This window comes from Podarcis pityusensis (genome assembly GCF_964106645.2).
Source record: "Podarcis pityusensis genome assembly, chromosome: 15".
In the NCBI taxonomy this organism is placed as follows: Eukaryota; Metazoa; Chordata; class Lepidosauria; order Squamata; family Lacertidae; genus Podarcis; species Podarcis pityusensis.
The window spans coordinates 3,729,809-3,751,919 of NC_138040.1; the positions used below are offsets into that span (position 1 = coordinate 3,729,809).

Here is a 22,111-nt window from a genome sequence, read left to right on the forward strand (position 1 = left end):
TCCCTTTGTGGGTTCAATCCCCATGTTGGGCCAAAGATTCCTGCGTTGCAGAGGGTTGGACTGGATGACCCCTGGGATCCCTCCCAATTCCATGATTATATGATTTTTGCCCCTTGTCACTTCTGAGGAGATGGCTGCTGGTTCCTTCGTTGTTAATATTTGGCTGCACTGGAAATGTTTATTGCATCTGACTCTGATTTATATATTTTAGCCAGCTGGTACCACTTGGTGTGTCTTAATTTATTTCAGAACGGAATTAAAATGCTTTAATGTGCGTACAGTGGTACCTCGGGTTACATACGCTTCAGGTTACAGACGCTTCAGGTTACAGACTCTGCTAACCCAGAAATAGTGCTTCAGGTTAAGAACTTTGCTTCAGGATGAGAACAGAAATCATGCCCCGGCGGGGCGGCAGGAGCAGGAGGCCCCATTAACTGAAGTGGTGCTTCAGGTTAAGAACAGTTTCAGCTTAAGAACGGACCTCTGGAACAAATTAAGTACTTAACCCGAGGTACCACTGTATTCTGTAGCGTTTCCGCTTCTAACTGTGGAGGCAGCGCATAGCCATCATGCCCCATCTGGTGCCCATTCCTGCCTCATGTGGAGGAGAGTTCCACAGATTAACAATGTGCTGCGTGATTAAGTCCTTTTCTGAGATTGTGCCTTGCAGGTTGAAATAGAAAAAGCAAGTGTGAGCGATGCGCGTGGCCACACAATCTCACTTCTGCGATTTTTTCCTGCCACAAAAGCTCTGTTGAACTGGCAGCTGTTTTTGGAACTACAAAGCTGGCAGGAATCTCAGGAATTTCCCGGCTCCAGCAGTTAATAGGTCAGAGCGTAGGGAAAGCAGAGCAGGTCGTATTACACAGGAAAAGCCTCTTGAATGGCATTTTGGTCCGCAGTGGGTTCCCCCCTCCCTTCTTTTTCTTCCCACCCCAAAGAAGCCAGACGAAAAAGGAAAACCCTGGCAAAATAATTTCTTCTCCTGAGCTGCTCTTTCCCCAGGGAGGTGGAAGGAGAGAAGAGATTGTCTGTCTGTGATAATAGCCTAATTAATAATGGCTTGTAGGGCTGAAAGCTCCCCCCTCCCCAAATCATGTTCTGGCCTGCTTTCCTCCCCCTCCCACCCTTTCGAAATGAAGGGAACCTTTGTTCAACACTAAAAATGTATGGAGCTTCAGATTTTTTTTTAAAAAAGGAAAAGAGGCTTATGTGTCCCCGACCACACTACTCCTCAGTTCACCCTATTTTTCAGAATAATAGAATTGCAGAGTTGTTAGGGACCTTTCGGGTCATCTAGTCCAACCCTCTGCAATGCAGGAATCTTGCACCCAATTTGGGGCTCAAACCCACAACCCGGAGATTTAAGAGTCTCGTGCTTCACTGACTGAGCCATCCCAGCAGTTCATGCACTGTGATGCTGCTACAGGCTGCACTGATGGCCAGCCAATCGGATGGTTCAATTCCAGGGACTGGGCACATTCACATCCATACTTGCCTCTGCGAACCACACAAGGAGGATTCAAGAGAGGGTCTTTCCATCACTTTTTGAAAAAAGTGGACACCCCAAGGACAGATCTCAGGATCTTTTCTTTCCACGCAGAGCAGATGTTGTGATTGCTGAGCTACAATCCCTCTTCCAAAATTTGGGATGTGCAATCTGTTATCGTGTACAAGCAGACAGGAAGATAGAGACAGATAAATATATAGATTTAGATATAGATATGCGTGAGAGATATTAGCTTCTCAGGGATGAATTGCAACGTTGTGCAGAAAGGTTATGTCACGTTGTGCCTAAACACAGGTAATTTTGGAATATTCTCCCCCTGCAACAATTTTATGAGATGGTGTTTTAGAACCCTTCCTCTTTTAATGCATTGTTCCTTGCTGATCTTCCACCCTGATCTTCAGCCTAAAAAAGGCTCCCGGAGCAGCTTGCAGATGTCAACAATGTGATGAGACCGGCTTTTTTATTTAAATGGCATGAAAGGAAAAGGCATTGGGAGGGAGGAGGAAAAATGTAAAACCAGGTGCTAGACCTTGGTTACAGAATTCTCATGACAACCAGCTGGAAAAGAAGCAGCTGAACAAGAGCAGGAGGAAGTTGCTCCTGGTCTCCCAGTTGAGCCAATTTAGCAGCCCTGCTTCCCATTTTTTCCTGGTGAAAAGGCTGCGTGATGGTAGGGAAGGAACCCTGCTTCCCTTCTCTCCTTTGCTGCAACTGCTTCCATGACATTTAAAACGAAAAGACAGCGAACAGCAACCTTTAACATAGAAACCTTTGCATTAACTTGGGGCAGAAGGTGGGGTTGGGCTAGCAGGAGCTGCAGGTTGTGTCTGGAATACTTGTGGATTTTTTATTTTAAAATTGCAAGGCTTCAGGAGCTGCCCTGCACACCCATCTGTAACATTTCTCAAGTTTTGAGCGCGTTCTTTTTCTTTTTAAAAATACGCCGCCCTAGATTTCATTTTTCTCTTAAGTTTGTTGGAAACGCTTAAAATAGCCTCACTTCTTCTGGCTTTCTGGTGGGTGTGCTTCGCTTTTGAAATGGGGCTTTTGTTTTGTCTTGCCCAAAATCTGCAGATGGATTTCTTTTTTTCTTTTTTAAAAAAGCTGCATCACTTAATGAGTCCTTTATGGGGAGGAAACAGCGGGAGCGCATTCCTGGGCAGGGCGTAACACACTCCCCGCCCCCCCCAGCAGTTCCAGACGGCGGCTATTTCTGACTCCTGGGCAGGGGCCCGGGAAAGCAGATCCCACTACTGCTACTGCGGTCGTCTCTCCTTCCAGTGTGAGACGGCATTGCAGATGTTTCCCCCCCCTTTCTCTCTCTCTCCCCCCCCCCCCTTTAGGATTTTTCTTCAGTTCTGCCCAGGAACACATGTTGACACAGTTTTGGTTGCCTCGCTTAAAAAGGGATACAGTGGTACCTCAGGTTAAGAACTTAATTCGTTCCGGAGGTCCGTTCTTAACGTGAAACTGTTCTTAACTTGAGGTACCACCTTAGCTAATGGGGCCTCCCTCTGCCGCCGTGCGATTTCTGTTCTCATCCTGAAGCAAAGTTCTTAACGTGAGGTACTATTTCTGGGTTAGTGGAGTCTGTAACCTGAAGCGTATTTAACCCGAGGTACCACTGTATTGTAGAGCATGGGTAGGCAAATTAAGGCCTGGGGGCCGGATCCGGCCCAATCGCCTTCTGAATCCAGCCCACGGATGGTCCGGGAATCAGCGTGTTTTTACATGAGTAGAATGTGTCCTTTGATTTTAAAATGCATCTCTGGGTTATTTGTGGGGCCTGCCTGGTGTTTTTACTTCAGGATTGTAATAATAAACGAAAGAGTCTTGTGGCACCTTAGGGTTCTAGGAACTTTTATTCTAGTCCAAACTTTCGTGGGTCCTCTTTTATCAAAATGCCCTCAGCTGGCAGTTCACACCCTATTTGCCCTCTCTCACCCTTTTTGTTATTTCCACAAGGGCTCAACACCCTTCTGGGATTTTCCCTGCCCACCAAGAGGACTAGGAGCTTGTTTCTTGCCTAGAGTCCAAGAAGCAGTAGCTTTCTGACCAGAAAAAAGGTTGAGCTCTTGCCACTTGGCTCAAAAGAACTTGATCTCTGCCTTATTCCTCCTGAATTTGGAAACCAAACTTTAGTCTCCCTCTTCCTCCCTCCAGGCACTGGAAGAAGCCCAGAAGGCTATTCAACAACTCTTCGGCAAGATTAAGGACATCAAGGACAAAGCTGAGAAATCTGAGCAGATGGTGAGTGACGAATAATATCTTGTTGCCTGTTATTAATGGTGTCCTCAGCAATCTCCACCCCCCCTTTCCTTTTCCTGCTCCATTAGCACAACGTCTTACAGGAACCTTAACTGAGTCAGATCGCTGGTCCGTCTATCGCAATATTGTCTGCTCTGACCGGCAGCACCACTCCTGGATTTCAGGCAGGAGTCTCTCGAGACTCTACCTGCAGATTGAACATGCTTGCAAGGCAGACGCTCTGCTCTGTCTGTGGCCCTTCCACAAACTGTGGGCGGCCCCTGAAGCAACTTTACCTGGCCCTTGGTAGTTTGAAAACAAGGAGAATATTTTTCAGAGCTTCTAAGGCAATGAAGAGATGGCTCTTGGGTGTGTTCAGTATGCCGCCAACCCGTCTCTGGGTACAGGTTTTCCTTGCTGCCCTCCCTTCCAAAGCAATGACCTCGCACAGGGTCCAGCATCCCTTGGCCCCACAGACAAAAGCCATTTGACAGCGGAGCCACGTCGCTAGAGGGACACTGGACTCTTCCCTCGGAGATTGTCCTCTTCTGCGGTGTCTACAGGCACAGCCGGGCCTCAGGCTCTCCTCTGGGGACGATGGGGCTCTGAAGTTGCTCCAGCCTGGAGCCGAGCCCTACCATCAGGCGTGGGGAACCTTTGGCCCTCCCAATGTTGCTGAACCACCCATCACCCCTGGCCATTGGCCCTTCTTATTGGGGCTGATGGGAGTTGCAGTTCAGCAAGAACCGGCACTGGGTGTCTGTTTCCAGGCAATGCGTCTCAGAGGGCACCTTTTTAAGGTGTTCTCCTAGAGGTTGGGAAACAGCGGCCCGCCTGGGTCTTCCTGGGCTGCAGCTCGGTTCATCCCTGACCAAGGGCTTCTGGGAGTTGGAGTCCAGCAACATCCGGAGGACCACCAGTTCCGTATCCCTGCCTCAAAATTTGTGACCAGCGCTGTTTGTTCGCGAGCGGAAAGGGTTGTGGGTGGGGGACACGTTGGGGTGGATTTTGTGGCTTCTACAGACATGGGTGGGGAGAGGGAGGGGTCTGGAGCGGGTGTCTGGGCAGGTCAGCAAAAACTCCCATAGCGTCTGTGAAGTTAACTCTTTATTCAAAGAAACAAGATTGCTCCGGTGGCAAGGCCTAGTGAGCACAGCAATGCTTCCTAGCAGATCTTGCCCCAATGAGGCATTTGTGGGGAACTGAAGCTGTCTAAGTCTCTCTCTGTGTGTACACAGTTTCTTGAATTCTTCTGTTTATCCTGGGAGCATATTCACCCAGTGCTTTTCCAGCTGCACTGGCTCCCAGTGGAGTACAGGGTCAGATTTAAGGTGCTGGTTTTGACCTTTAAAGCCCTTCACGGCCTAGGACCCTCGTACCTACGGGACCGCTTCTCCCAGTAAGCCCCACGGAGAGCCTCAAGGTCCATAAATAGCAACACCCTAGTGGTCCCGGGCCCTAAGGAAGTCCGATTACCTTCAACCAGAGCCAGGGCCTTTTCAACACTGGCTCCAGCCTGGTGGAACGCTCTGCCTCATGAGACCAGGGCCCTGTGGGATCTGCTTTCTTTCCGCTGGGCCTGTAAGACAGAGTTGTTCCGCCTGGCCTTTGGCTTGGAGCCAGTTTGATTCCCTCCCCCTCTTTCTTTTTTCTTTTCCTTCTCCTCCTGCGATGAGGTTTCAGTATTTTAATGTTGTATTTTAATTTTGTTTTTAAGTTGTATTCATTCAGTTTGTTTTTATTATTGCTTGTTAGCCGCCCTGAGCCCGGCCTTGGCTGGGGAGGGCGAGGTATAAAGAAAAAAATTATTATTATTATTATTATTCACCTGCGACAGGTGAAGGAAATCACCCGCGACATCAAGCAGCTGGACCACGCCAAGCGCCACCTGACCACCTCCATCACGACCCTGAACCACCTCCACATGCTAGCTGGCGGAGTCGACTCCCTGGAGTAAGCAGTGCGTCCGGAGGGGTGCCATGATAATGTGGGCACACAGAGGGGGCTGAGGGAGGGGGGAACTGCGGCATGGAATTGGGAACGGGATTAGCTTTTGGGCAAACCCAACTTTTTTTTTTTAAAAAAGAGTAAGCTTCTAGTCCTTAGGGGTTACAAGTCAGAGGAAGCTTACAGCGGGCTGCATTGAAGGCAAGCAAAACTCAGCGGTGGGCGGGGCCAGGGTGACAGTGGGCGGAGCAATAAGGATCGATTTCGCCTGGAGACAGGGAGGACCTCAGGGGCCAGGCAGAGGCCTTGGGGGCCAGATTTGGTCGCAGGACCTGTGGCTCCCCACCCTGAGTAAGCTCCTTGGTCTGACTGGGTATAAGGCAGCTTCCAGTGTTTGATTTAATCCCCGACTTCTCTCTTCTAATTAACCCCCCCCTTTCTCCTCTCTCTTCCCCCCACTCCCATCACTAGGGCAATGACGAGGAGGCGGCAGTATGGGGAAGTGGCCAACCTCCTGCAAGGGGTCGTGAACGTGCTGGAGCATTTCAACAAGTACATGGGGATCCCGCAGATTCGCCAGCTTTCTGAGAGGTGAGATGAGGGCGGTGATCTCCCGAGAGCCGGAAGAGGGAAGAGGGAAGCCCAGGAACGTAGCAGCCGTTCAGAGTCTCTCTGTGTTAACAGAGGAGCAAATGTTAAGTGAGTCCCTGCTCAGACATTCAGTTGCGCCTCTTTGGTCTGCAGAGACAGGGAGGGCATTCCTGCCTTGTTTTTCACTTTTAATAAAACGACTGCTCTCCGTCCATGGAAGATGTTACCATAAATTTACCCTGACATGCTTTCATGGGATTTGTGTTTTTAATAAAGTCAGGAAACCACACAAAGCGACCCTGTTAGCAGACAGGACTGTCAAAACAGTCCCTTGTACTCCGGGGTTCCTTCAACTCGGTTCTTAAATCTTCGTTTTCTCCCTTTAAGGAATATTCTGGTTAAAGGGCTGTCACCCTTGCTTCTTGAGTTGTTTCCAGTAAACTAGAGGCCACCGCCTCGTTTGGCTTGGCAGGCGTTTAATTCCCCAACTAGTTTTGCTAGGAACAAAAACTTCCTGCAGAAGCCTGCGTTTGGCTACCTGAGCCCTAACCCAATTTCCTCATTGGTTCCTGGGCAGGGTGAAGGCTGCCCAGAACGAGCTGGGGCAACAGATCCTGGCAGATTTCGAGGAAGCGTTTCCCTCTCAAGGCACAAAGGTAATGAAATAAAAATAAATCCTGGTCTCTCCCTTGCTTGCAGAAGGGCAAATGAGCTTCCCCTATTTCTCAACAACAAATATGGTGTTTGTAGCCCAGTTTTAGTGCAGCTGGCATGAGAATCATTTGTAGGGGGGGGGAGGTGCTTCGCCCTTTACCTTGCAACACCTCCCCGTGGCTGCTTTTTCTGTTTGACCAGCCAATGTCCCAGATTGAGGAGAAAAGGAGCTGGGGCTGGAGAAAAGGGAAGCACCCCACACCTTCTGCTGTGTCTCCCTATCAATGGTTCTTCTCCCTGCTCCCTCTTCTTTTTCACTTCTATAACTGCCCATCGCTGCATCTTCTGCATCATCCCAGATGATCTATATTCACTATGACTTTACCGTACTTTGGGGTGTCCTGAATACCACCATTTGGTAGCCAAGCCCAAAACCCCAAGTCTCATTTGGATGCTTTTTGGCTTGCCTGCTGCTGAAAGTGACCACGAGGTGATTGATAATATCATTTATCACTTTTAGACCCTTAAGTACTAGCAGTTGCCAGGACTTGTCCTGTTCGCTTCTGCGTAGTTCCTTCCTTACCACAGATACAGTCATACCTCATGTTGCGTTAGGTTCATGTTGCGTCTTTTTGGCTTGCGAACGTGGCAAACCCGGAAGTATATTTCCGGGTTTTGCTGCCCGTGTGTGCGCAGAAGCATTCTGTGCGCTTTGCACATGCGCAGAAGCGCTGCTCTAGTTGCAGCCTTTTTGGGGTGCGAACGGCACCCTGGAATGGATCATGTCCGCAACTAGAGTTACCACTGTATTATGATATACAGTGGTACCTCGGGTTACATACACTTCAGGTTACATACGCTTCAGGTTACAGACACTGCTAACCCAGAAATAGTGCTTCAGGTTAAGAACTTTGCTTCAGAATGAGAACAGAAATCGTGCTCCGGCGGTGCAGCGGCAGCCCCCATTAGCTAAAGTTGTGATTCAGGTTAAGAACATTTTCAGGTTAAGTACGGACCTCCGGAACGAATTAAGTACTTAACCCGAGGTACCACTGTATCGATATATCGTGATGTTTAGCTGGTGATATATCACAGTGTTGAAAACCAGATATCGCCCAGCCCTACTTGCATTTAATATATCCCCAAAGTATAGTCACTGGCACCACTGGAAGCGAAAACCCTGAATTCTTTGCCTTTCTCCTCCCTGACAGAGGGCTGGAGGTCCCAGCAACGTCCTGCGGGATGCCTGCCTGGTTGCAAATGTCTTGGACCCCAGAATCAAGCAGGAGATCATCAAGAAATTCATCAAGCAGCACCTCTCGGAATACCTCGTGCTCTTCCAGGAAAACCAAGATGTAAGTCAGGATATTCCCCCTGCGTAGAACTCTTAGCTTTTCGCAGGCTGTTCAGATATCCTCCTTTCTTTCTTTTTTGGCCATAGGAAATGTATGCCAGGAACTTCCTTTGTGCTTGTAAGCTTCTTAGAAGGCACTTTGGCAATTGAGCAGCATAGAAATCAATCAATCAATCAATCAATCAATCAGTTAACAACCTCTGTCTACAGCTGTTCTCATAGCGCCTCCCTCTCTCTCGCCCTCCAGGTTGCCTGGCTGGATAAAATTGACCGGCGTTACGCTTGGATCAAACGCCAGCTGGTGGATTATGAGGAGAAGTACGTCCGCATGTTCCCTGCGGAATGGTGCATGACCGAGAGGATTGCGGTCGACTTCTGCCACATTACCAGGTAGCGGGGACCAGGGCGCTCTTCTTTATTTATTTGTGGAAGGATTTTATATGCCACAGCCTGGTGTATAAGGTCAGGGTGGTGGATAGCAGCATAAGAACCCACAGTTCAAAGCAGCGCAGAGTAATCATTAAAATGGCTGGCTGCTTGAGAAAATGTATGGTGTGTTAGGGGTGGGGGACACATCCTGCTCATTCTGTGGTCGTTGGCTCACTTTGGTCTCCATCATGCACTCAGCTCCTACCTGTGGCTGCTAAAAGTGACAGTGGGCACACCGTGGCCTAGGACCCTCGTGCTTACAGGACCACCTCTCCTGGTCTGCCCCACAGAGGACCTTAAGGTCCATGAATAACCATAGTTTAGAGGTCCCGGGCCCTAAGGAAGTCAGACTATCCTCCACCAGGGCCAGGGCCTTCTCAGTGATGGCTCCGACCTGGTGGAATGCTCTGTCCCATGAGACCAGGGCCCTGCAGGATTTAACCTCCTTCCACAAGGCCTGTAAGACAGAGCTATTCCATCTGGCTTTCAATTTGAACCTGGCCTCATCTTTTGTTCCCCTTCCTTCCTTCCTTCACCCTCCCCTTTTGTGAAGATTACTCACACTGGGATCCCACAGCTGGTTCTCCCCTGGTCTCCTCACTGGCCCAAGTGGGACTAATTTAGCCAGCTAGCCCTGGTGATCATTTAATGTTTATTGGATGGATTTCCCCCCCTAAATTGACTTTTGATTTTATTGTTATTTACGCTTTATACCGTATTTTATGCTGGTTTTTTTTTGTAGCGTCAATTAAGTGTTTTCAATTTGTTGTTAGCCACCCCCTGAGCCCGGTTTCCTGGACCGGGAAGGGCGGGGTATAAATAAAAATGTATTATTTATTTATTAAATGACTTCAACTGGTTGGCTCAACCAGGTGAGGGGAGCCGATGGGTTTCAAAGCCTCGGTGAGCTAGGGGCTTCGCCTGCGTGCAAAGACAGGCTCTGACGGACTGAGTGGATGAGATCAATAGTGGGTCCAATGGCCAAGAAGGCGGATTCTGCCCCTGCTGTGGAGGGAAGTGAGGGGCAGATGGGGCTCATCCACCTGTGAAGAGAGCCTATCTAGGAGAAGGGAAACTCTGATCCTAAACCTCTACTGCCTTGCGGGATATCTTTGGGAGAAGAAAAGGCTAAGGAGTAAATCCTCCACAAGTCTGGAGTGGGGTCCCTAAGACCTTGTATGCCTCTTTCCAGCAATCCCTGCAGCCAAACTGGCACCCAGCGTCTTGCTCTGCTTTCCTTTGGACCACATCAGCGAGGCTGAGAGGCTGGGCAGCCCAGCACCCCCAGACCCACTGCCCAGACTTGCACCCCAGGGAGGTCACTTTACTGCCCCTAGCACGGCAATCTGGCTTCAACCCCGAAGGCAGACTCCATTGTCTCTCGAGACAGACGGATGCCAACGACAACCAGAGTATAGGATTATTATTTCCTGTGGTTGCTATGACCATGGTGGTCAAGACGACAACAGCAACCTTGGACCACCAGATGGTGTTGGACTACATTTCCCATCATCCCTGTTATAAGAAAAACTGCTCCCTTTTGTTTATGGGGTATTCCAGAGCCCATATAGAGTCCTTAAGTGGGTTCCCTATTGGTAGGAGAAATAATAGAGGCCAACCAGAGAATATTGAGATGCAAAGCGGCTAGGAAGCCTGATCTTTATTCAAGGAACTGTTGAAACAGAGTCCCCACTCACCACACGAGGGAGGAGAACCCAGAACAATGGTGTGCAAGCCCTTATAAATATTTTTTAAATTGCCCACCCTGTAGCCCAAGACCACCACCCCTCAAAACATCATACATACATCACAGAAGGAGGCAGTCTGGAAGGTAGGCTTGCACCCTGGGGAAGTCACTTCGTTGCTACTAACGCAGAGGTTTGACTTCGCCCCCAGAGGTGTGATCCACTGCCTCCCAAGACAGACAGATCCCAACGACAGCAGTGTAAGAACCAGTGGTTCAAAACAGCACACAGAGTCATCGTTAAAATGGCTAGCTGCTCGAGAAAAATGTAAACAACCTGCAGGCCAAGCAGATTTGGTCTGGAGTGTCTCTTGGGAATGTGTCCCCCCCCCCGCCTGAAACCCTGGAGAGCTGCTGCCGTTCAGGGTAGGCAGCACTGAGCTAGGTAAAGGGTAAAGGGACCCCTGACCATTAGGTCCAGTCATGGCCGACTCTGGGGTTGTGGCGCTCATCTCGCTTTATTGGCTGAGGGAGCCGGTGTACAGCTTCCGGGTCATGTGGCCAGCATGACTAAGCTGCTTCTGGCGAACCAGAGCAGCGCACGGAAACGCCGTTTACCTTCCCGCCAGAGTGGTACCTATTTAACTACTTGCACTTTGACGTGCTTTTGAACTGCTAGGTTGGCAGGAGCAGGGACCGAGCAACGGGAGCTCACCCCGTCGCGGGGATTCGAACCGCCGACCTTCTGATCGGCAAGTCCTAGGCTCTGTGGTTTAACCCACAGCACCACCTGCGTCCCATCTAGCACAGAGCTAGATGGACCCAAATGTCTGACTTTCTATAAGGCAGCTTTCTACATCAGGGCAGGTGCGAGGCAAGGACCTGCCTTAGGTTCTCTCCCTCCCCCCCCGCAGGACGGAGCTTGCAAAGATCATGCGGACGCGGGCGAAGGAGATCGAGGTGAAGCTCCTTCTCTTTGCCATCCAGAGGACCACCAACTTTGAAGGGCTGCTGGCAAAACGCTTCTCGGGTTGCACCCTCTCCGACACAGTGCCGGTGAGTCAGGTCTCCCCAGCCGCTCTGGGCAGCTCCCAACAGAATATTAAAAACCACGATCAAACATTAAAAAATTCCCTAAACAGGGCTGCCTTCAGATGTCTTCTAAAAGTCAGGTAGTCGTTTATTTCCTTGACATCTGATGGCAGGGCGTTCCACAGGGAGGGGGCCACCACCGAGAAGGCCCTCTGCCTGGTTCCCTGTAACTTGGCTTCTCACATTGAGGGAACTGCCAGAAGGCCCTCGGCGCTGGACCTCAGTGTCCAGGATGAATGATGGGAGTGGAGACGCTCCTTCAAGTATACAGGACCGAGGCTGTTTGAAAGGGTCCGAATGTTACAAGCAAAGCAGGAACAGCTTTCCCCTGTCTGCTTTCTCCCTGCCTAATTTCCTTCTGCTTTGTCGTGTCGCCCTTCCCTACCTCATCGCAGAAGAAGGCTGAGCCTCCGCCTCCCAACACCAACCCCTTCCTGGAAGACGAAGCCGTCCTGGAGTCGGACGAAGCCACGTTAGAAAAGGCCGACATTGACAGGGTAAGTCTCTTAGCCTCTCGAGGCTTTCGTGGGTGCCGCCCATGTGTTTTCAAGCCCTTCTTCCTGCCCAGAACGGCTGGGCACTTAATTCCCTCCTTTAAAAAAAATAAAAATAAAAATGGAGGTTCTCAGATAATAATAATAATAAATAATAATAATAATAAATTTTATTTATATCCCGCCCTCCCCAGCCGAAGCCGGGCTCAGATGGAGGAAGGATTGGTCCCGCCAACTCCTTTCTGACCTGCAGGTCCCCAAGCTCCCCTGTGTAAGATTTTGCACTGGACTACAGTCAGAAACATAGGAAGGTGCTTTGTGTTGTGTCAGAGCTTTGGGCCATAGAACGTCAGAGAGGAACCCAAGGGCCATCTAGTCCAGCCCCCTGCAATGCATCTAGCTCAGTGTTGCCTACTCTGGCTGGCAGTAGCTATCCAGCCCCATCTGGAGATGCCTTTGGGGGTGGAACCTGAGACCTTCTTCATGTAGAGCAGAAACTCTTGCCCAGGGGTCAGCAAACTTTTTCAGCAGGGGGCTGGTCCACTGTCCCTCAGACTTTATGGGGGGGGGGGTGAACGAATTCCTATGCCCCACAAATAACCCAGAGATGCATTTTAAATAAAAGGACACATTCTACTTATGTAAAAACATGCTGATTCCTGGACCGTCCACGGGCCAGATTTAGAAGGCGATTGGGCCGGATCCGGCCCCCGGGCCTTAGTTTGCCTACCCCTGCTCTTACCTCTGAGCTTGCAGCCCTTCTCCTAAAAACACAGTAAGCTTCAAGTCTTCATGGTTTAAGAGTTCACAAAGGTTCAGAGAAAAATATTTCCCATCCATTTTCTCTATGCCAAGTTTATTGCAACCCCTCCAACTATCATGTAGGGGATTTTCCTCTTCCGTTTGCTGTTTTATGTTTTTGGGAATACTGACCCGGTGGAGGGGAGCATTGCAAATGGAAAAGGAGACGTTTTCCTGAGGGTTGAAGAGTCTGAATTGAGTAATTAAAAAATAACAACAATCAACATTTATCTCTTTAAAAAAGTTCCTCCCAACTTTGTTTTCCAGCCCAAAAAGCCGAAAGTTCCAGACAATCCTTTTCATGGCATCGTCTCCAAGTGCTTTGAGCCTCATCTCTACGTCTACATTGAATCCCAGGACAAGTGAGTAAAGGAAGTTTTTGGAAGGAAGGAAAAAGACGAGAAATAAGAATGTATTGGTGCTCTTTTCCCACCCTCACCCAAACTTTTGGGCCTGATCCATTGGGAACATCCTTTTTACGTTAGCATTGGTACGGGGCCGTGAGCAACTCCCTTTTTAATTTCTGCAATTTCTCGTGTGGGAACAGACCCCTTTGTCCAGACCTTCAGGACGACAGAAGGGCCACAGATTTGCACAGCCCTGAGAATCTCAGTTTTTGCTTTAAAAGTCAAGTTTCTAGCCCTCATGGCTGGGGTGGTAGGCTCGGGAGCACGTACATAGCGCAGCTTGGCTTCGATGCCCTCTGGTAGATCTGTGCCTCAGTGGGCAGAACAAGAATGAATGAGGCAACCCAAAACCGGTCTCAATCCTTTTGCCTGACAGCCTGCATGTTTGTCTTTGCTTCTCTTCTGCCTCCAGAAACCTCAGCGAGCTGATTGACCGCTTTGTGGGGGATTTCAAAGCCCAAGGGCCCCCCAAGCCGAACGTGGACGAGGGCGGGGCGGTCCTGCCCAGCTGCGCTGACCTCTTTGTGTACTACAAGAAATGCATGGTGCAGTGTTCCCAGCTGAGCACCGGGGAGCCCATGATTGCCCTCACCACCATCTTCCAGAAATACCTCCGGGAATACGCCTGGAAGATCCTCTCGGGAAATCTGCCCAAGTGAGATTTTAGCACCGTCAGATCTCTGGCCTTGCTAGCTCTGGCCTTGCTAGCTAGTAATATAATAATAATAATAATAATTTATTATTTGTACCCCGCCCATCTGGCTGGGTTTCCCCAGCCACTCTGGGCGGCTTCCAACAAAGATGAAAGATACACTAAAATGTCACATATTAAAAACTTCCCTGAACAGGGCTGCCTTCAGATGTCTTCTGAATGTCAGGTAGATGTTTATCGCTTTGACATCTGATGGGAGGGCGTTCCACAGGGCAGGCGCCACCACCGAGAAGGCCCTCTGCCTGGTTCCCTGTAGGGGTGATGGGAGTTGCAGTCCAACAACATCTGGGCACCCACAGGTTGAGAAAGGCTGGTCTTGATTGTCGTTGAAGCAAGAGGGGGGTGTCTTATACACAGAAAAATACGGCATTTTAATTTTACTACACAACCTGCACAAGAAAAGCAAAAGAAGAAGAAGTTAAAAACCCACCAGAAACAGCCGATGTATTTAAAATAATTTAAAACAAAACAGGCATTCACGGCTGGTGCACGCCTGGCTGCTTTTTGGGCTGTCAAGCCCCCCTCTGTGTTTAATTGCCGTGTTCTTTTCCCCCTTGCAGGACGACCAGCAGCAGTGGGGGGCTGACTATCAGCAGCCTGCTGAAGGAGAAAGAGGGTTCAGAGGTGGCCAAGTTCACCTTGGAAGAGCTCTGTTTGATCTGCAGCATCCTCAGCACGGCCGAGTACTGCTTGGCGACCACCCAACAGGTAAAGCCTGCGGGCGGCTGGGGGGCCAGGGAGCGCCGGGGAATCCTGCAGGGATGCGATCTTCAGCCAAAAACAACATGGTTGCCTACCTTAAAACGAAACCCAAGTTTCTAGTCCTTATGAGCTTAGGGTACAGAGGCTGGGGGGATTGTTGGGAGATGGATTTCAACAATGACTGTGGATGCAACGCGCAGGTTGTCTCCTCCCACTTGCTCTCTCGAGGAAGCATAGCACATGGGGAGGCAAACTAAGGCCCGGGGGGTCGGATCCGGCCCAATCGCCTTCTAAATCTGGCCCGTGGATGGTCCGGGAATCAGCATGTTTTTACATGAGTAGCATGTGTGCTTTTATTTAAAACGCATCTCTGGGTTATTTGTGGGGCATAGGAATTCGTTCATTTTCCCCCCTTCAAAATATAGTCTGGCCCCCCGCAAGGTCAGAAGGACAGTGGACCGGCCCCCTGCTGAAAAAGTTTGCTGACCCTGGCATAGCACATCTGAAAACATCCTGCCGTTTCTGGCAGAATTCTAGAAATGTGGGAACAGGGGTCCTCAGTTATTAGGGGTGTGGGGTGTACATATCGGTCCCTGGGTGCCTCACACGGGCTGTTTTTAATTTTATACTTAAGGCAGAGAGCAGTAGGCATGGTTAAGCGGGTGGTTAGACAAAAGACTTGACGTTTCGGGATCAGCCAGACTTTCACGGAGAAAGCCCCTCTCTCTCTGTCTCACACCCCAAACTTCTTCAACAGCTTGAAGAGAAGCTCAAAGAGAAAGTCGACGCCAGTCTGGTGGAGCGGATCAACCTGATGGGGGAGATGGATACCTTTAGCATGTATGTATGCCGCTGGCGCACCCCCCCCCCCGAATGTGAGGATCTGGGGTCCTGGGCTGGCTGGGACTGCTGGAGAGTCATAGCCCAAAAACTCAGATTGCCAAAGACATTTGCTTGTCTGGATGGAGGAGAGAGAGGTGTACATGTACAGAAACTAGTCTACCATCCAAAAGTTAAGATTTGCACCCACTGCCCTGCCTACTTTTGCTGTTAGCTCTGACATGCAGCCCTCAGAAGGTTGCTCAGATGGGAACACGGCCCCCCCCCCCCCGGCTGCAAACCACCCTTGCAACAAGGCCTTTAAACAGGCAGAGGCAAACTTGGCCCTCCAGATGTTTTGGGACTACAACTCCCATCATCCCTGACCACTGGTCCTGTTACCTAGGGATGATGGGAGTTGTAGTCCCAAAACATCTGGAGGGCCGAGTTTGCCTTTGCCTGCCTTTCAAGATTAAACATTCTTTAAGTTGGCTTTCCCATTTTTGCAGGTTCCCGTTTTTTTAAGCATCTGCTCAGCTCCTCCAAGGACCACTGTGGGGCCTGCAAGCCCCTCTCCCTCCCCGCCACTGCGGCCACCTTGGCAGCCATATTGGCAGCCACAGCTCCCCACAATGCCTGTTTTTTCCAGGCCTTTTTTTCCTGTCAGGCCTGTCAGCTGAGGTGACGTTTCCCTCACGCTCAAAGAAAATTGAAGTAGACGAGAGCTGATATTTCTATTAACGGGTGACTGTTTTTATGCGCCGTTAACAGCTGCGTGTGTGAGCCCTGACAGGCCGCGAGTTTTGTCGCGCCTTTTTTTTTAATTTCCCAGCACGAGTGGAAATGTTACGAGGAGGTGGTGGGGCGAGTTCTTGTGTCGTGACGGGCGGCTTCAGCGTTGACGGCTCTGTCAGGAAGTTATTTTGGCCGTTCCTGAGGGAAGATTGACAACTTTAATTTACTAAGAGTAGATTACGCCTGGGAAGGCATAATTTGTGTCTCCCAAATTTGGCAGCTAAGTGGAGCGCCCAGCTTGTTTCTCTAATAGAGCTGTTCAGCACTATTCAAATTGTGTTAACATTTGTTTCCCCCCCTGTGTTTCGTTGTTGAACTTCTTAGCCTCTCATTACATAGAAAGGCCTTCTCACTGGCGTGATTGCAAATTGTTTGGCGCATTGCAGCTTTCCCCAACCTAGATTTTGTTGGACTACAAGTCCCATCGTCACTTGCCTTCCTGGCTAAGGATAATGGGAGTTGTAGTCCAATGACATCTGGAGGTGGGAAAGGCTGGTGTGGTAAATAGAGTGCCAGACTGGGACGAGGGAGATGGGGACTTGGATCCCCACCTGGGCATGAAGTTTGCCAATGAACACTGGGCCAGTCACTGCCTCTCAGCCCAAACTACCTGGCAGGGTTGTCGTGAGGGATAAAACAGGGAGGAGATCTGTGTATCCCACCTCGAGCCCTCTGAAAGAAATTTCTGGTCCTCCTTTCCTACCGAAGGGAGCCCAGGGCCAAAAAGTTAAAATAATGCCATTTAAAATGAAAAACATATTTAAAACAGTATAAAACTCAAATGCGTTTAAAACATTTAGAACATCTGGAAGTCATGTAGAAGTAATGAGGAAGTGAAAAATGCATTCTGCTCAAAACACATTTGCACAAAAGCACTTGCAATTCATAAAAGAGCTGCAATTCCCAGAGCTGTTTAACCATCAGTCCGTCTGCCCAGGGAACTCTGGGGATTGTGGCTCTGGGAGGGGAATGGGGGTGTCCCAACAGCTCTTACTACCCACCACAAACTACAGCTCCCAGAATTCTTTGGAGGAAGAAGCCATGACTGTTTAAAGTGGTTTATTTATTTATTTATTTATTTATTTCCTGCCCATCTGGCTGGGCTTCCCCAGCCACTGTGGGTGGCTTCCCAAAAAATATTAAAATATTGTAATAAATCAAACATTAAAAGCTTCCCTAACCAGGGCTGCCTTCAGATGTCTTCTAAAAGTCTGGTAGTTGTTGTTCTCTTTGACATCTGGTGGGAGGGAATTCCACAGGGAGGGCGCCACTACCAAGAAGGCCCTCTGCCTGGTTCCCTGTAACTTGGCTTCTCGCAGCGAGGGAACTGCCAGAAGGCCCTGGGTGCTGGACCTCAGCATCCGGGCAGAATGATGGGGGTGGAGACACTCCTTCAGATATACTGGGCCAAGGCCGTTTAGGGCTTTAAAGGTATAAAAGTATAAAACTGCTTTAAAAGTACAGGGCAAGTGGGGCCTAAATGTAGAAAAGTAGGTTGTCAGGGTGCTTTCCCCTGAACTTGCTAGTTTTCTGCAGGCAGGGAATTTTAAAGAAGATTTTGCCGGGAGGCAATCCTGAATCCCTCCCTTTTCCAGCCTCAGGTTGCGTCTCTAGAACAGAGTGTGCAAGCAGAGAAATTCAGGGACTTCCCCCTTGACCCTGAGCTCACCCAGCTGGCCTTTGCCTCAGTCGTTTCATCTCGCTTTTATTATTTTCCAAGTGTCTCTGTATAGTTTAAAAAAGGAAATTCAGAAAGTTGTCAGATGAGTGAGTAACAACAACCTTCTAGGGCATCACAGCTAGCGGGGCCTTCTTTGTGTTGGCTCCCACAGCAATAAAGGTAAAATGAAACCGCCTTGTTCCCTTTACAGAGTGATTTCTAACAGCATCCAGCTTCTGGTGCAGGACTTGGACGCAGCCTGTGACCCAGCTCTCACGGCCATGAGCAAGGTAGGAGTCTCAAACTTTTAAAAGCTAAAGTTGCAAGGGATTCTGGAGGACATCTATTCCAACCCCGAGAAGCTTACCAAACTATCAGAGTGCTGTTCACATTTTATACCGTATTTTATGCTGTTTTTTGTAGCATCAATTAAGTGTTTTAAATTTGTTGTCAGCCGCCCTGAGCCCGGTTTTCTGAACCGGAAAGGGCAGGGTATAAATAAAAAATTATTATTATTATTATTGTAAAACAAATTTTGAAGATGTATACAAAACGTGAGAATACAACAGTGATGGGGAACCTCAGGCCAGGGGGTTCAGATGTGGTCCATGGGACTCTCCCCAGGCCACACCCCCTCTCTGAAGGCCACGCCCCTCCCAGCCCTGCATTGCACCTTCCTTGAGTGTTTTGGTCTGGCAGCAAATGTGCCCTTGGTCATGATGCCTCTTTGCTTCTCTGGATGGAGGCGGAAGAGGGATAATAATAATAATAATAATTTTTATTTATACCCTGCCCTCCCCAGCCAAGGCCGGGCTCAGGGTGGCTAACAAGCAATAATAAAAATAAGTTGAATGAATACAACTTAAAAACAAAATTAAAATACAACATTAAAATATTAAAATGCAGCCTCATCGCAGGAGGAGAAAGGAAAAAGAAAAAAGAAAGAGGGGGAGGGAATCAAATTGGCTCCAGGCCAAAGGCCAGGCGGAACAACTCTGTCTTACAGGCCCTGCGGAAAGAAATCAGATCCCGCAGGGCCCTGGTCTCATGAGGCAGAGCGTTCCACCAGGCCGGAGCCAGAGATGAAAAGGCCCTGGCTCTGGTTGAGGCTAATCGTAACTTCCTTAGGGCCTGGGACCTCCAAAGTGTTGTCATTTGTGGACCTTAAGTTCCTCAGTGGGGCATATCGGGAGAGGCGGTCCCGTAGGTACAAGGGTCCTAGGCCGTGAAGGGCTTTAAAGGTCAAAAGCAGCACCTTAAATCTGACCCTGTACTCCACCGGGAGCCAGTGCAGCTGGAAAAGCACTGGGTGAATATGCTCCCATGGCAGAGACCCCGTGAGGAGCCTCGCTGCAGCATTCTGTACCTGCTGGAGTTTCTGGGATAGCTTCAAGGGCAGCCCCGTGTAGAGCGAATTACAGTAGTCAAGCCTGGAGGTGACCGTCGCATGGATGAGCAAGTGTGCATAGAAGCTGGCCTACTGCATAGAAGCAAAAATTGGCATTGGTTGCTCCGCCCACTTTTACCTCTGGCCCCACCCACTGCGGCACACGGCCCCCAGGAAGTTGTCCAGAAGGGAATGGGGCCCTCAGACTCAAAAAGGTTTCCCACCCCCAGCTGTATACAAAAACCAAGCTGTGTTAGGGGGTCAGCTGCTGCTGGTAGCACAAAAGGAAAGCTAAAAAGTTGAGACTTTAAGCCCAGGGTTCAAATAAATCCCCGCCGCCCCCAAATTTGATCTTCTGACCCACTCTGATCTCCCACCACCATTGCACCCGGCAGCCTTGAACTACCTAACAGGAGCGTTGTGATACAAACGGGGTTGGAGGGAGAGAATGACATAGGAGATTTCTAAACGCCTTGGAGGAAAGACGGGATTAAAATACCGTATTTTCCGGCGTATAAGACGACTGGGCGTATAAGACAACCCCCAACTTTTCCAGTTAAAATATAGAGTCTGGGATATACTCGCCGTATAAGACTTCCAACGCACACCAAATAAAAAATTTAAAAACCAGCCTCCAGTCCGGCTCGGAAATCCGCTTCACTTCCCAGTGGCCGGGGGCTTCTGGGGCCAATTTTCAAGCGTATTTCTGCTTCATCTAGAGAGCTCGGCGTCCTCTGATTTAATTTGCTGTCGTTTTATCCTTTGGTGGGGAGTTGCTACAGGAGCTGCTGCTGTAGCCGGCGTATAAGACGACCCCCGACTTTTGAGAAGATTTTCCTGGGTTAAAAAGTAGCCTTATATGCCAGAAAATACAGTAATCACACGGGCACGAAAATCTTGGGCAGCATCACTGTCGGTCTCTGGTTTGTGTTGCATTCAGGCCTCGGAAGCTGGGTCTCGTTCCGCTGCTACTTAAAAACCTTCCGTCTCCTTGCAGATGCAGTGGCAGAATGTGGAGCATGTGGGCGACCAGAGTCCCTATGTCACGTCGGTGATCTTGCACATCAAGCAGAATGTCCCCATCATCCGAGACAACCTGGCCTCCACCCGCAAGTACTTCACGCAGTTCTGCATCAAGTTCGCCAAGTGAGTTCCTCCTGCTGCTCTGCTTGCATAATAATAATAATAATAATAATAATAATAATAATAATTTATTTATTCCCCTGCCCATCTGGCTGAGTTTCCCCAGCCACTCTGGGCGGCTCCCAATCAAGTGTTAAACACAGTACAGCATTAAATATTAAAAACTTCCCTGAACAGGGAATTATGTAATGAGGAATTATGATGCTGATTTATAAAAAAGAATGTGATTTCTCAAGGTTTGTAGATGATAGAGAAGTGATCATGAGAATGCAATACATATGTTAAATGTCATGGGGATGTCAGAGAGAAAGACGAAAAGAAGTCAAAGCTCGTTTTGAGCAAATAATATAAGTTGTGAATATGTGTATGGAATTAAAATGAAATACAGAAAAAATCAATTAAAATTATGTTAAAAAAAAAAAACTTCCCTGAACAGGGCTGCCTTCAGATGTCTTTTAAAGATAGGATAGCTGCTTATTTCCTTCACATCTGAAGGGAGGGTGTTCCACAGGGAGGGCGCCACCACCGAGAAGGCCCTCTGTCTGGTTCCCTGTAACTTCACTTCTCACAGGGAGGGAACCGCCAGAAGGCCCTCGGCGCTGGATCTCAGTGTCCGGGCTGAACGATGGAGGTGGAGATGCTCCTGGCCATTTAGGTATGCATGGCCTTCTGGGACCTCAGGCCCTCCAGGCTTCTCTGTTCAGCCCGCCAGGACTCTCTTGCCAGTCCACGCTGCCTCACCGGCGCTGCTCCACACCCCAGCTGGTTTTCGCCATCCGTGAAGTCTGGCAATGCCTCTCGCTTGACCGGGTGGTGGGCAGAGAGGGTTGTATGCGAGTGTGGCCGCTGCTCAGAACTGGAATTTGCATCCATTGCCCCGCCCACTGTTGCTCCTTGCCCCACCCACCGTCGACAAGATTCCCCAACCATGTGCTGAAACTTCTTCGTCTTCTTTTAATCTTTTTTATTAAGTTTTACATTTCAAATTTAAATTCAAACGCTGAACATCATCATTATTTAAGATTCCCTGAATCCTTTGACTCCCCTCCATGGTTACCATTTCCAGTCTTTTCCCACTGCTTCACTTATTTCCTCTATTTTTCTTAAATAATCCATTTTTACCTTAGTTTTTAGTCCATTATGTTACTCAAATCCTGCCAAAGTTTTTAGTTGTTTACAGTGTTCTCTTAAATACATTGCAAATTTCCCCCTTTAAGTTCCTCTCTTCCTGGTTTCTGATTTTCCCGGTCACTTTCGCCATTTTGGCATAGTCCATCATTTTCACCAGTCATTCGTCTCTGGTGGGGACTTTATCTTCTTTCCATCTCTGGGCCAGTAGTATCCATGCTGCTGTCGCCGCGTACATAAATAATTGTTTCTGCTCCTTTGGTATCTCTGCACCTAAGATTCCTAGCAAAAAAGCCTCTGTTTCCCCCCACAAATGTTATTTTAAACATTTTTTTCAACTCATTGTATATCATTTCCCAGAATGCTTTTGTTATCTTGCATGCCCACCACATGTGGTAGAACATACCTGTGCTAAAACCTCTTAGGCTGAAATCCTCCTGCTTAGCAAAAACCCCCACGGAACAGAACTTTACTTCTGAGCTGAAAAGGAGAGGGTTGTACCGTGATAGCCTTGAAACCTCAATGCGGTTTGACATGGGGACCAGCCTACACCAA

The 22,111-nt window shown here is 49.0% G+C and overlaps 1 protein-coding gene across 1 annotated transcript in view; it reads left to right on the plus strand.

The window, feature by feature from the left end:
* The window catches only part of VPS53 (VPS53 subunit of GARP complex), a 41,965-nt gene that overhangs the window by 10,079 nt on the left and 9,775 nt on the right, over positions 1–22,111 (plus strand). The window contains exons 5-18 of the mRNA XM_080982891.1: positions 3,674–3,760; positions 5,595–5,710; positions 6,176–6,295; positions 6,873–6,951; positions 8,161–8,304; positions 8,551–8,693; positions 11,331–11,472; positions 11,904–12,005; positions 13,071–13,165; positions 13,623–13,865; positions 14,483–14,630; positions 15,382–15,464; positions 18,110–18,188; positions 20,283–20,431. Coding sequence (XP_080839017.1) covers positions 3,674–3,760; positions 5,595–5,710; positions 6,176–6,295; positions 6,873–6,951; positions 8,161–8,304; positions 8,551–8,693; positions 11,331–11,472; positions 11,904–12,005; positions 13,071–13,165; positions 13,623–13,865; positions 14,483–14,630; positions 15,382–15,464; positions 18,110–18,188; positions 20,283–20,431 — 1,730 coding nt within the window. The remainder of the gene's footprint in view (positions 1–3,673; positions 3,761–5,594; positions 5,711–6,175; positions 6,296–6,872; positions 6,952–8,160; positions 8,305–8,550; positions 8,694–11,330; positions 11,473–11,903; positions 12,006–13,070; positions 13,166–13,622; positions 13,866–14,482; positions 14,631–15,381; positions 15,465–18,109; positions 18,189–20,282; positions 20,432–22,111) is intronic.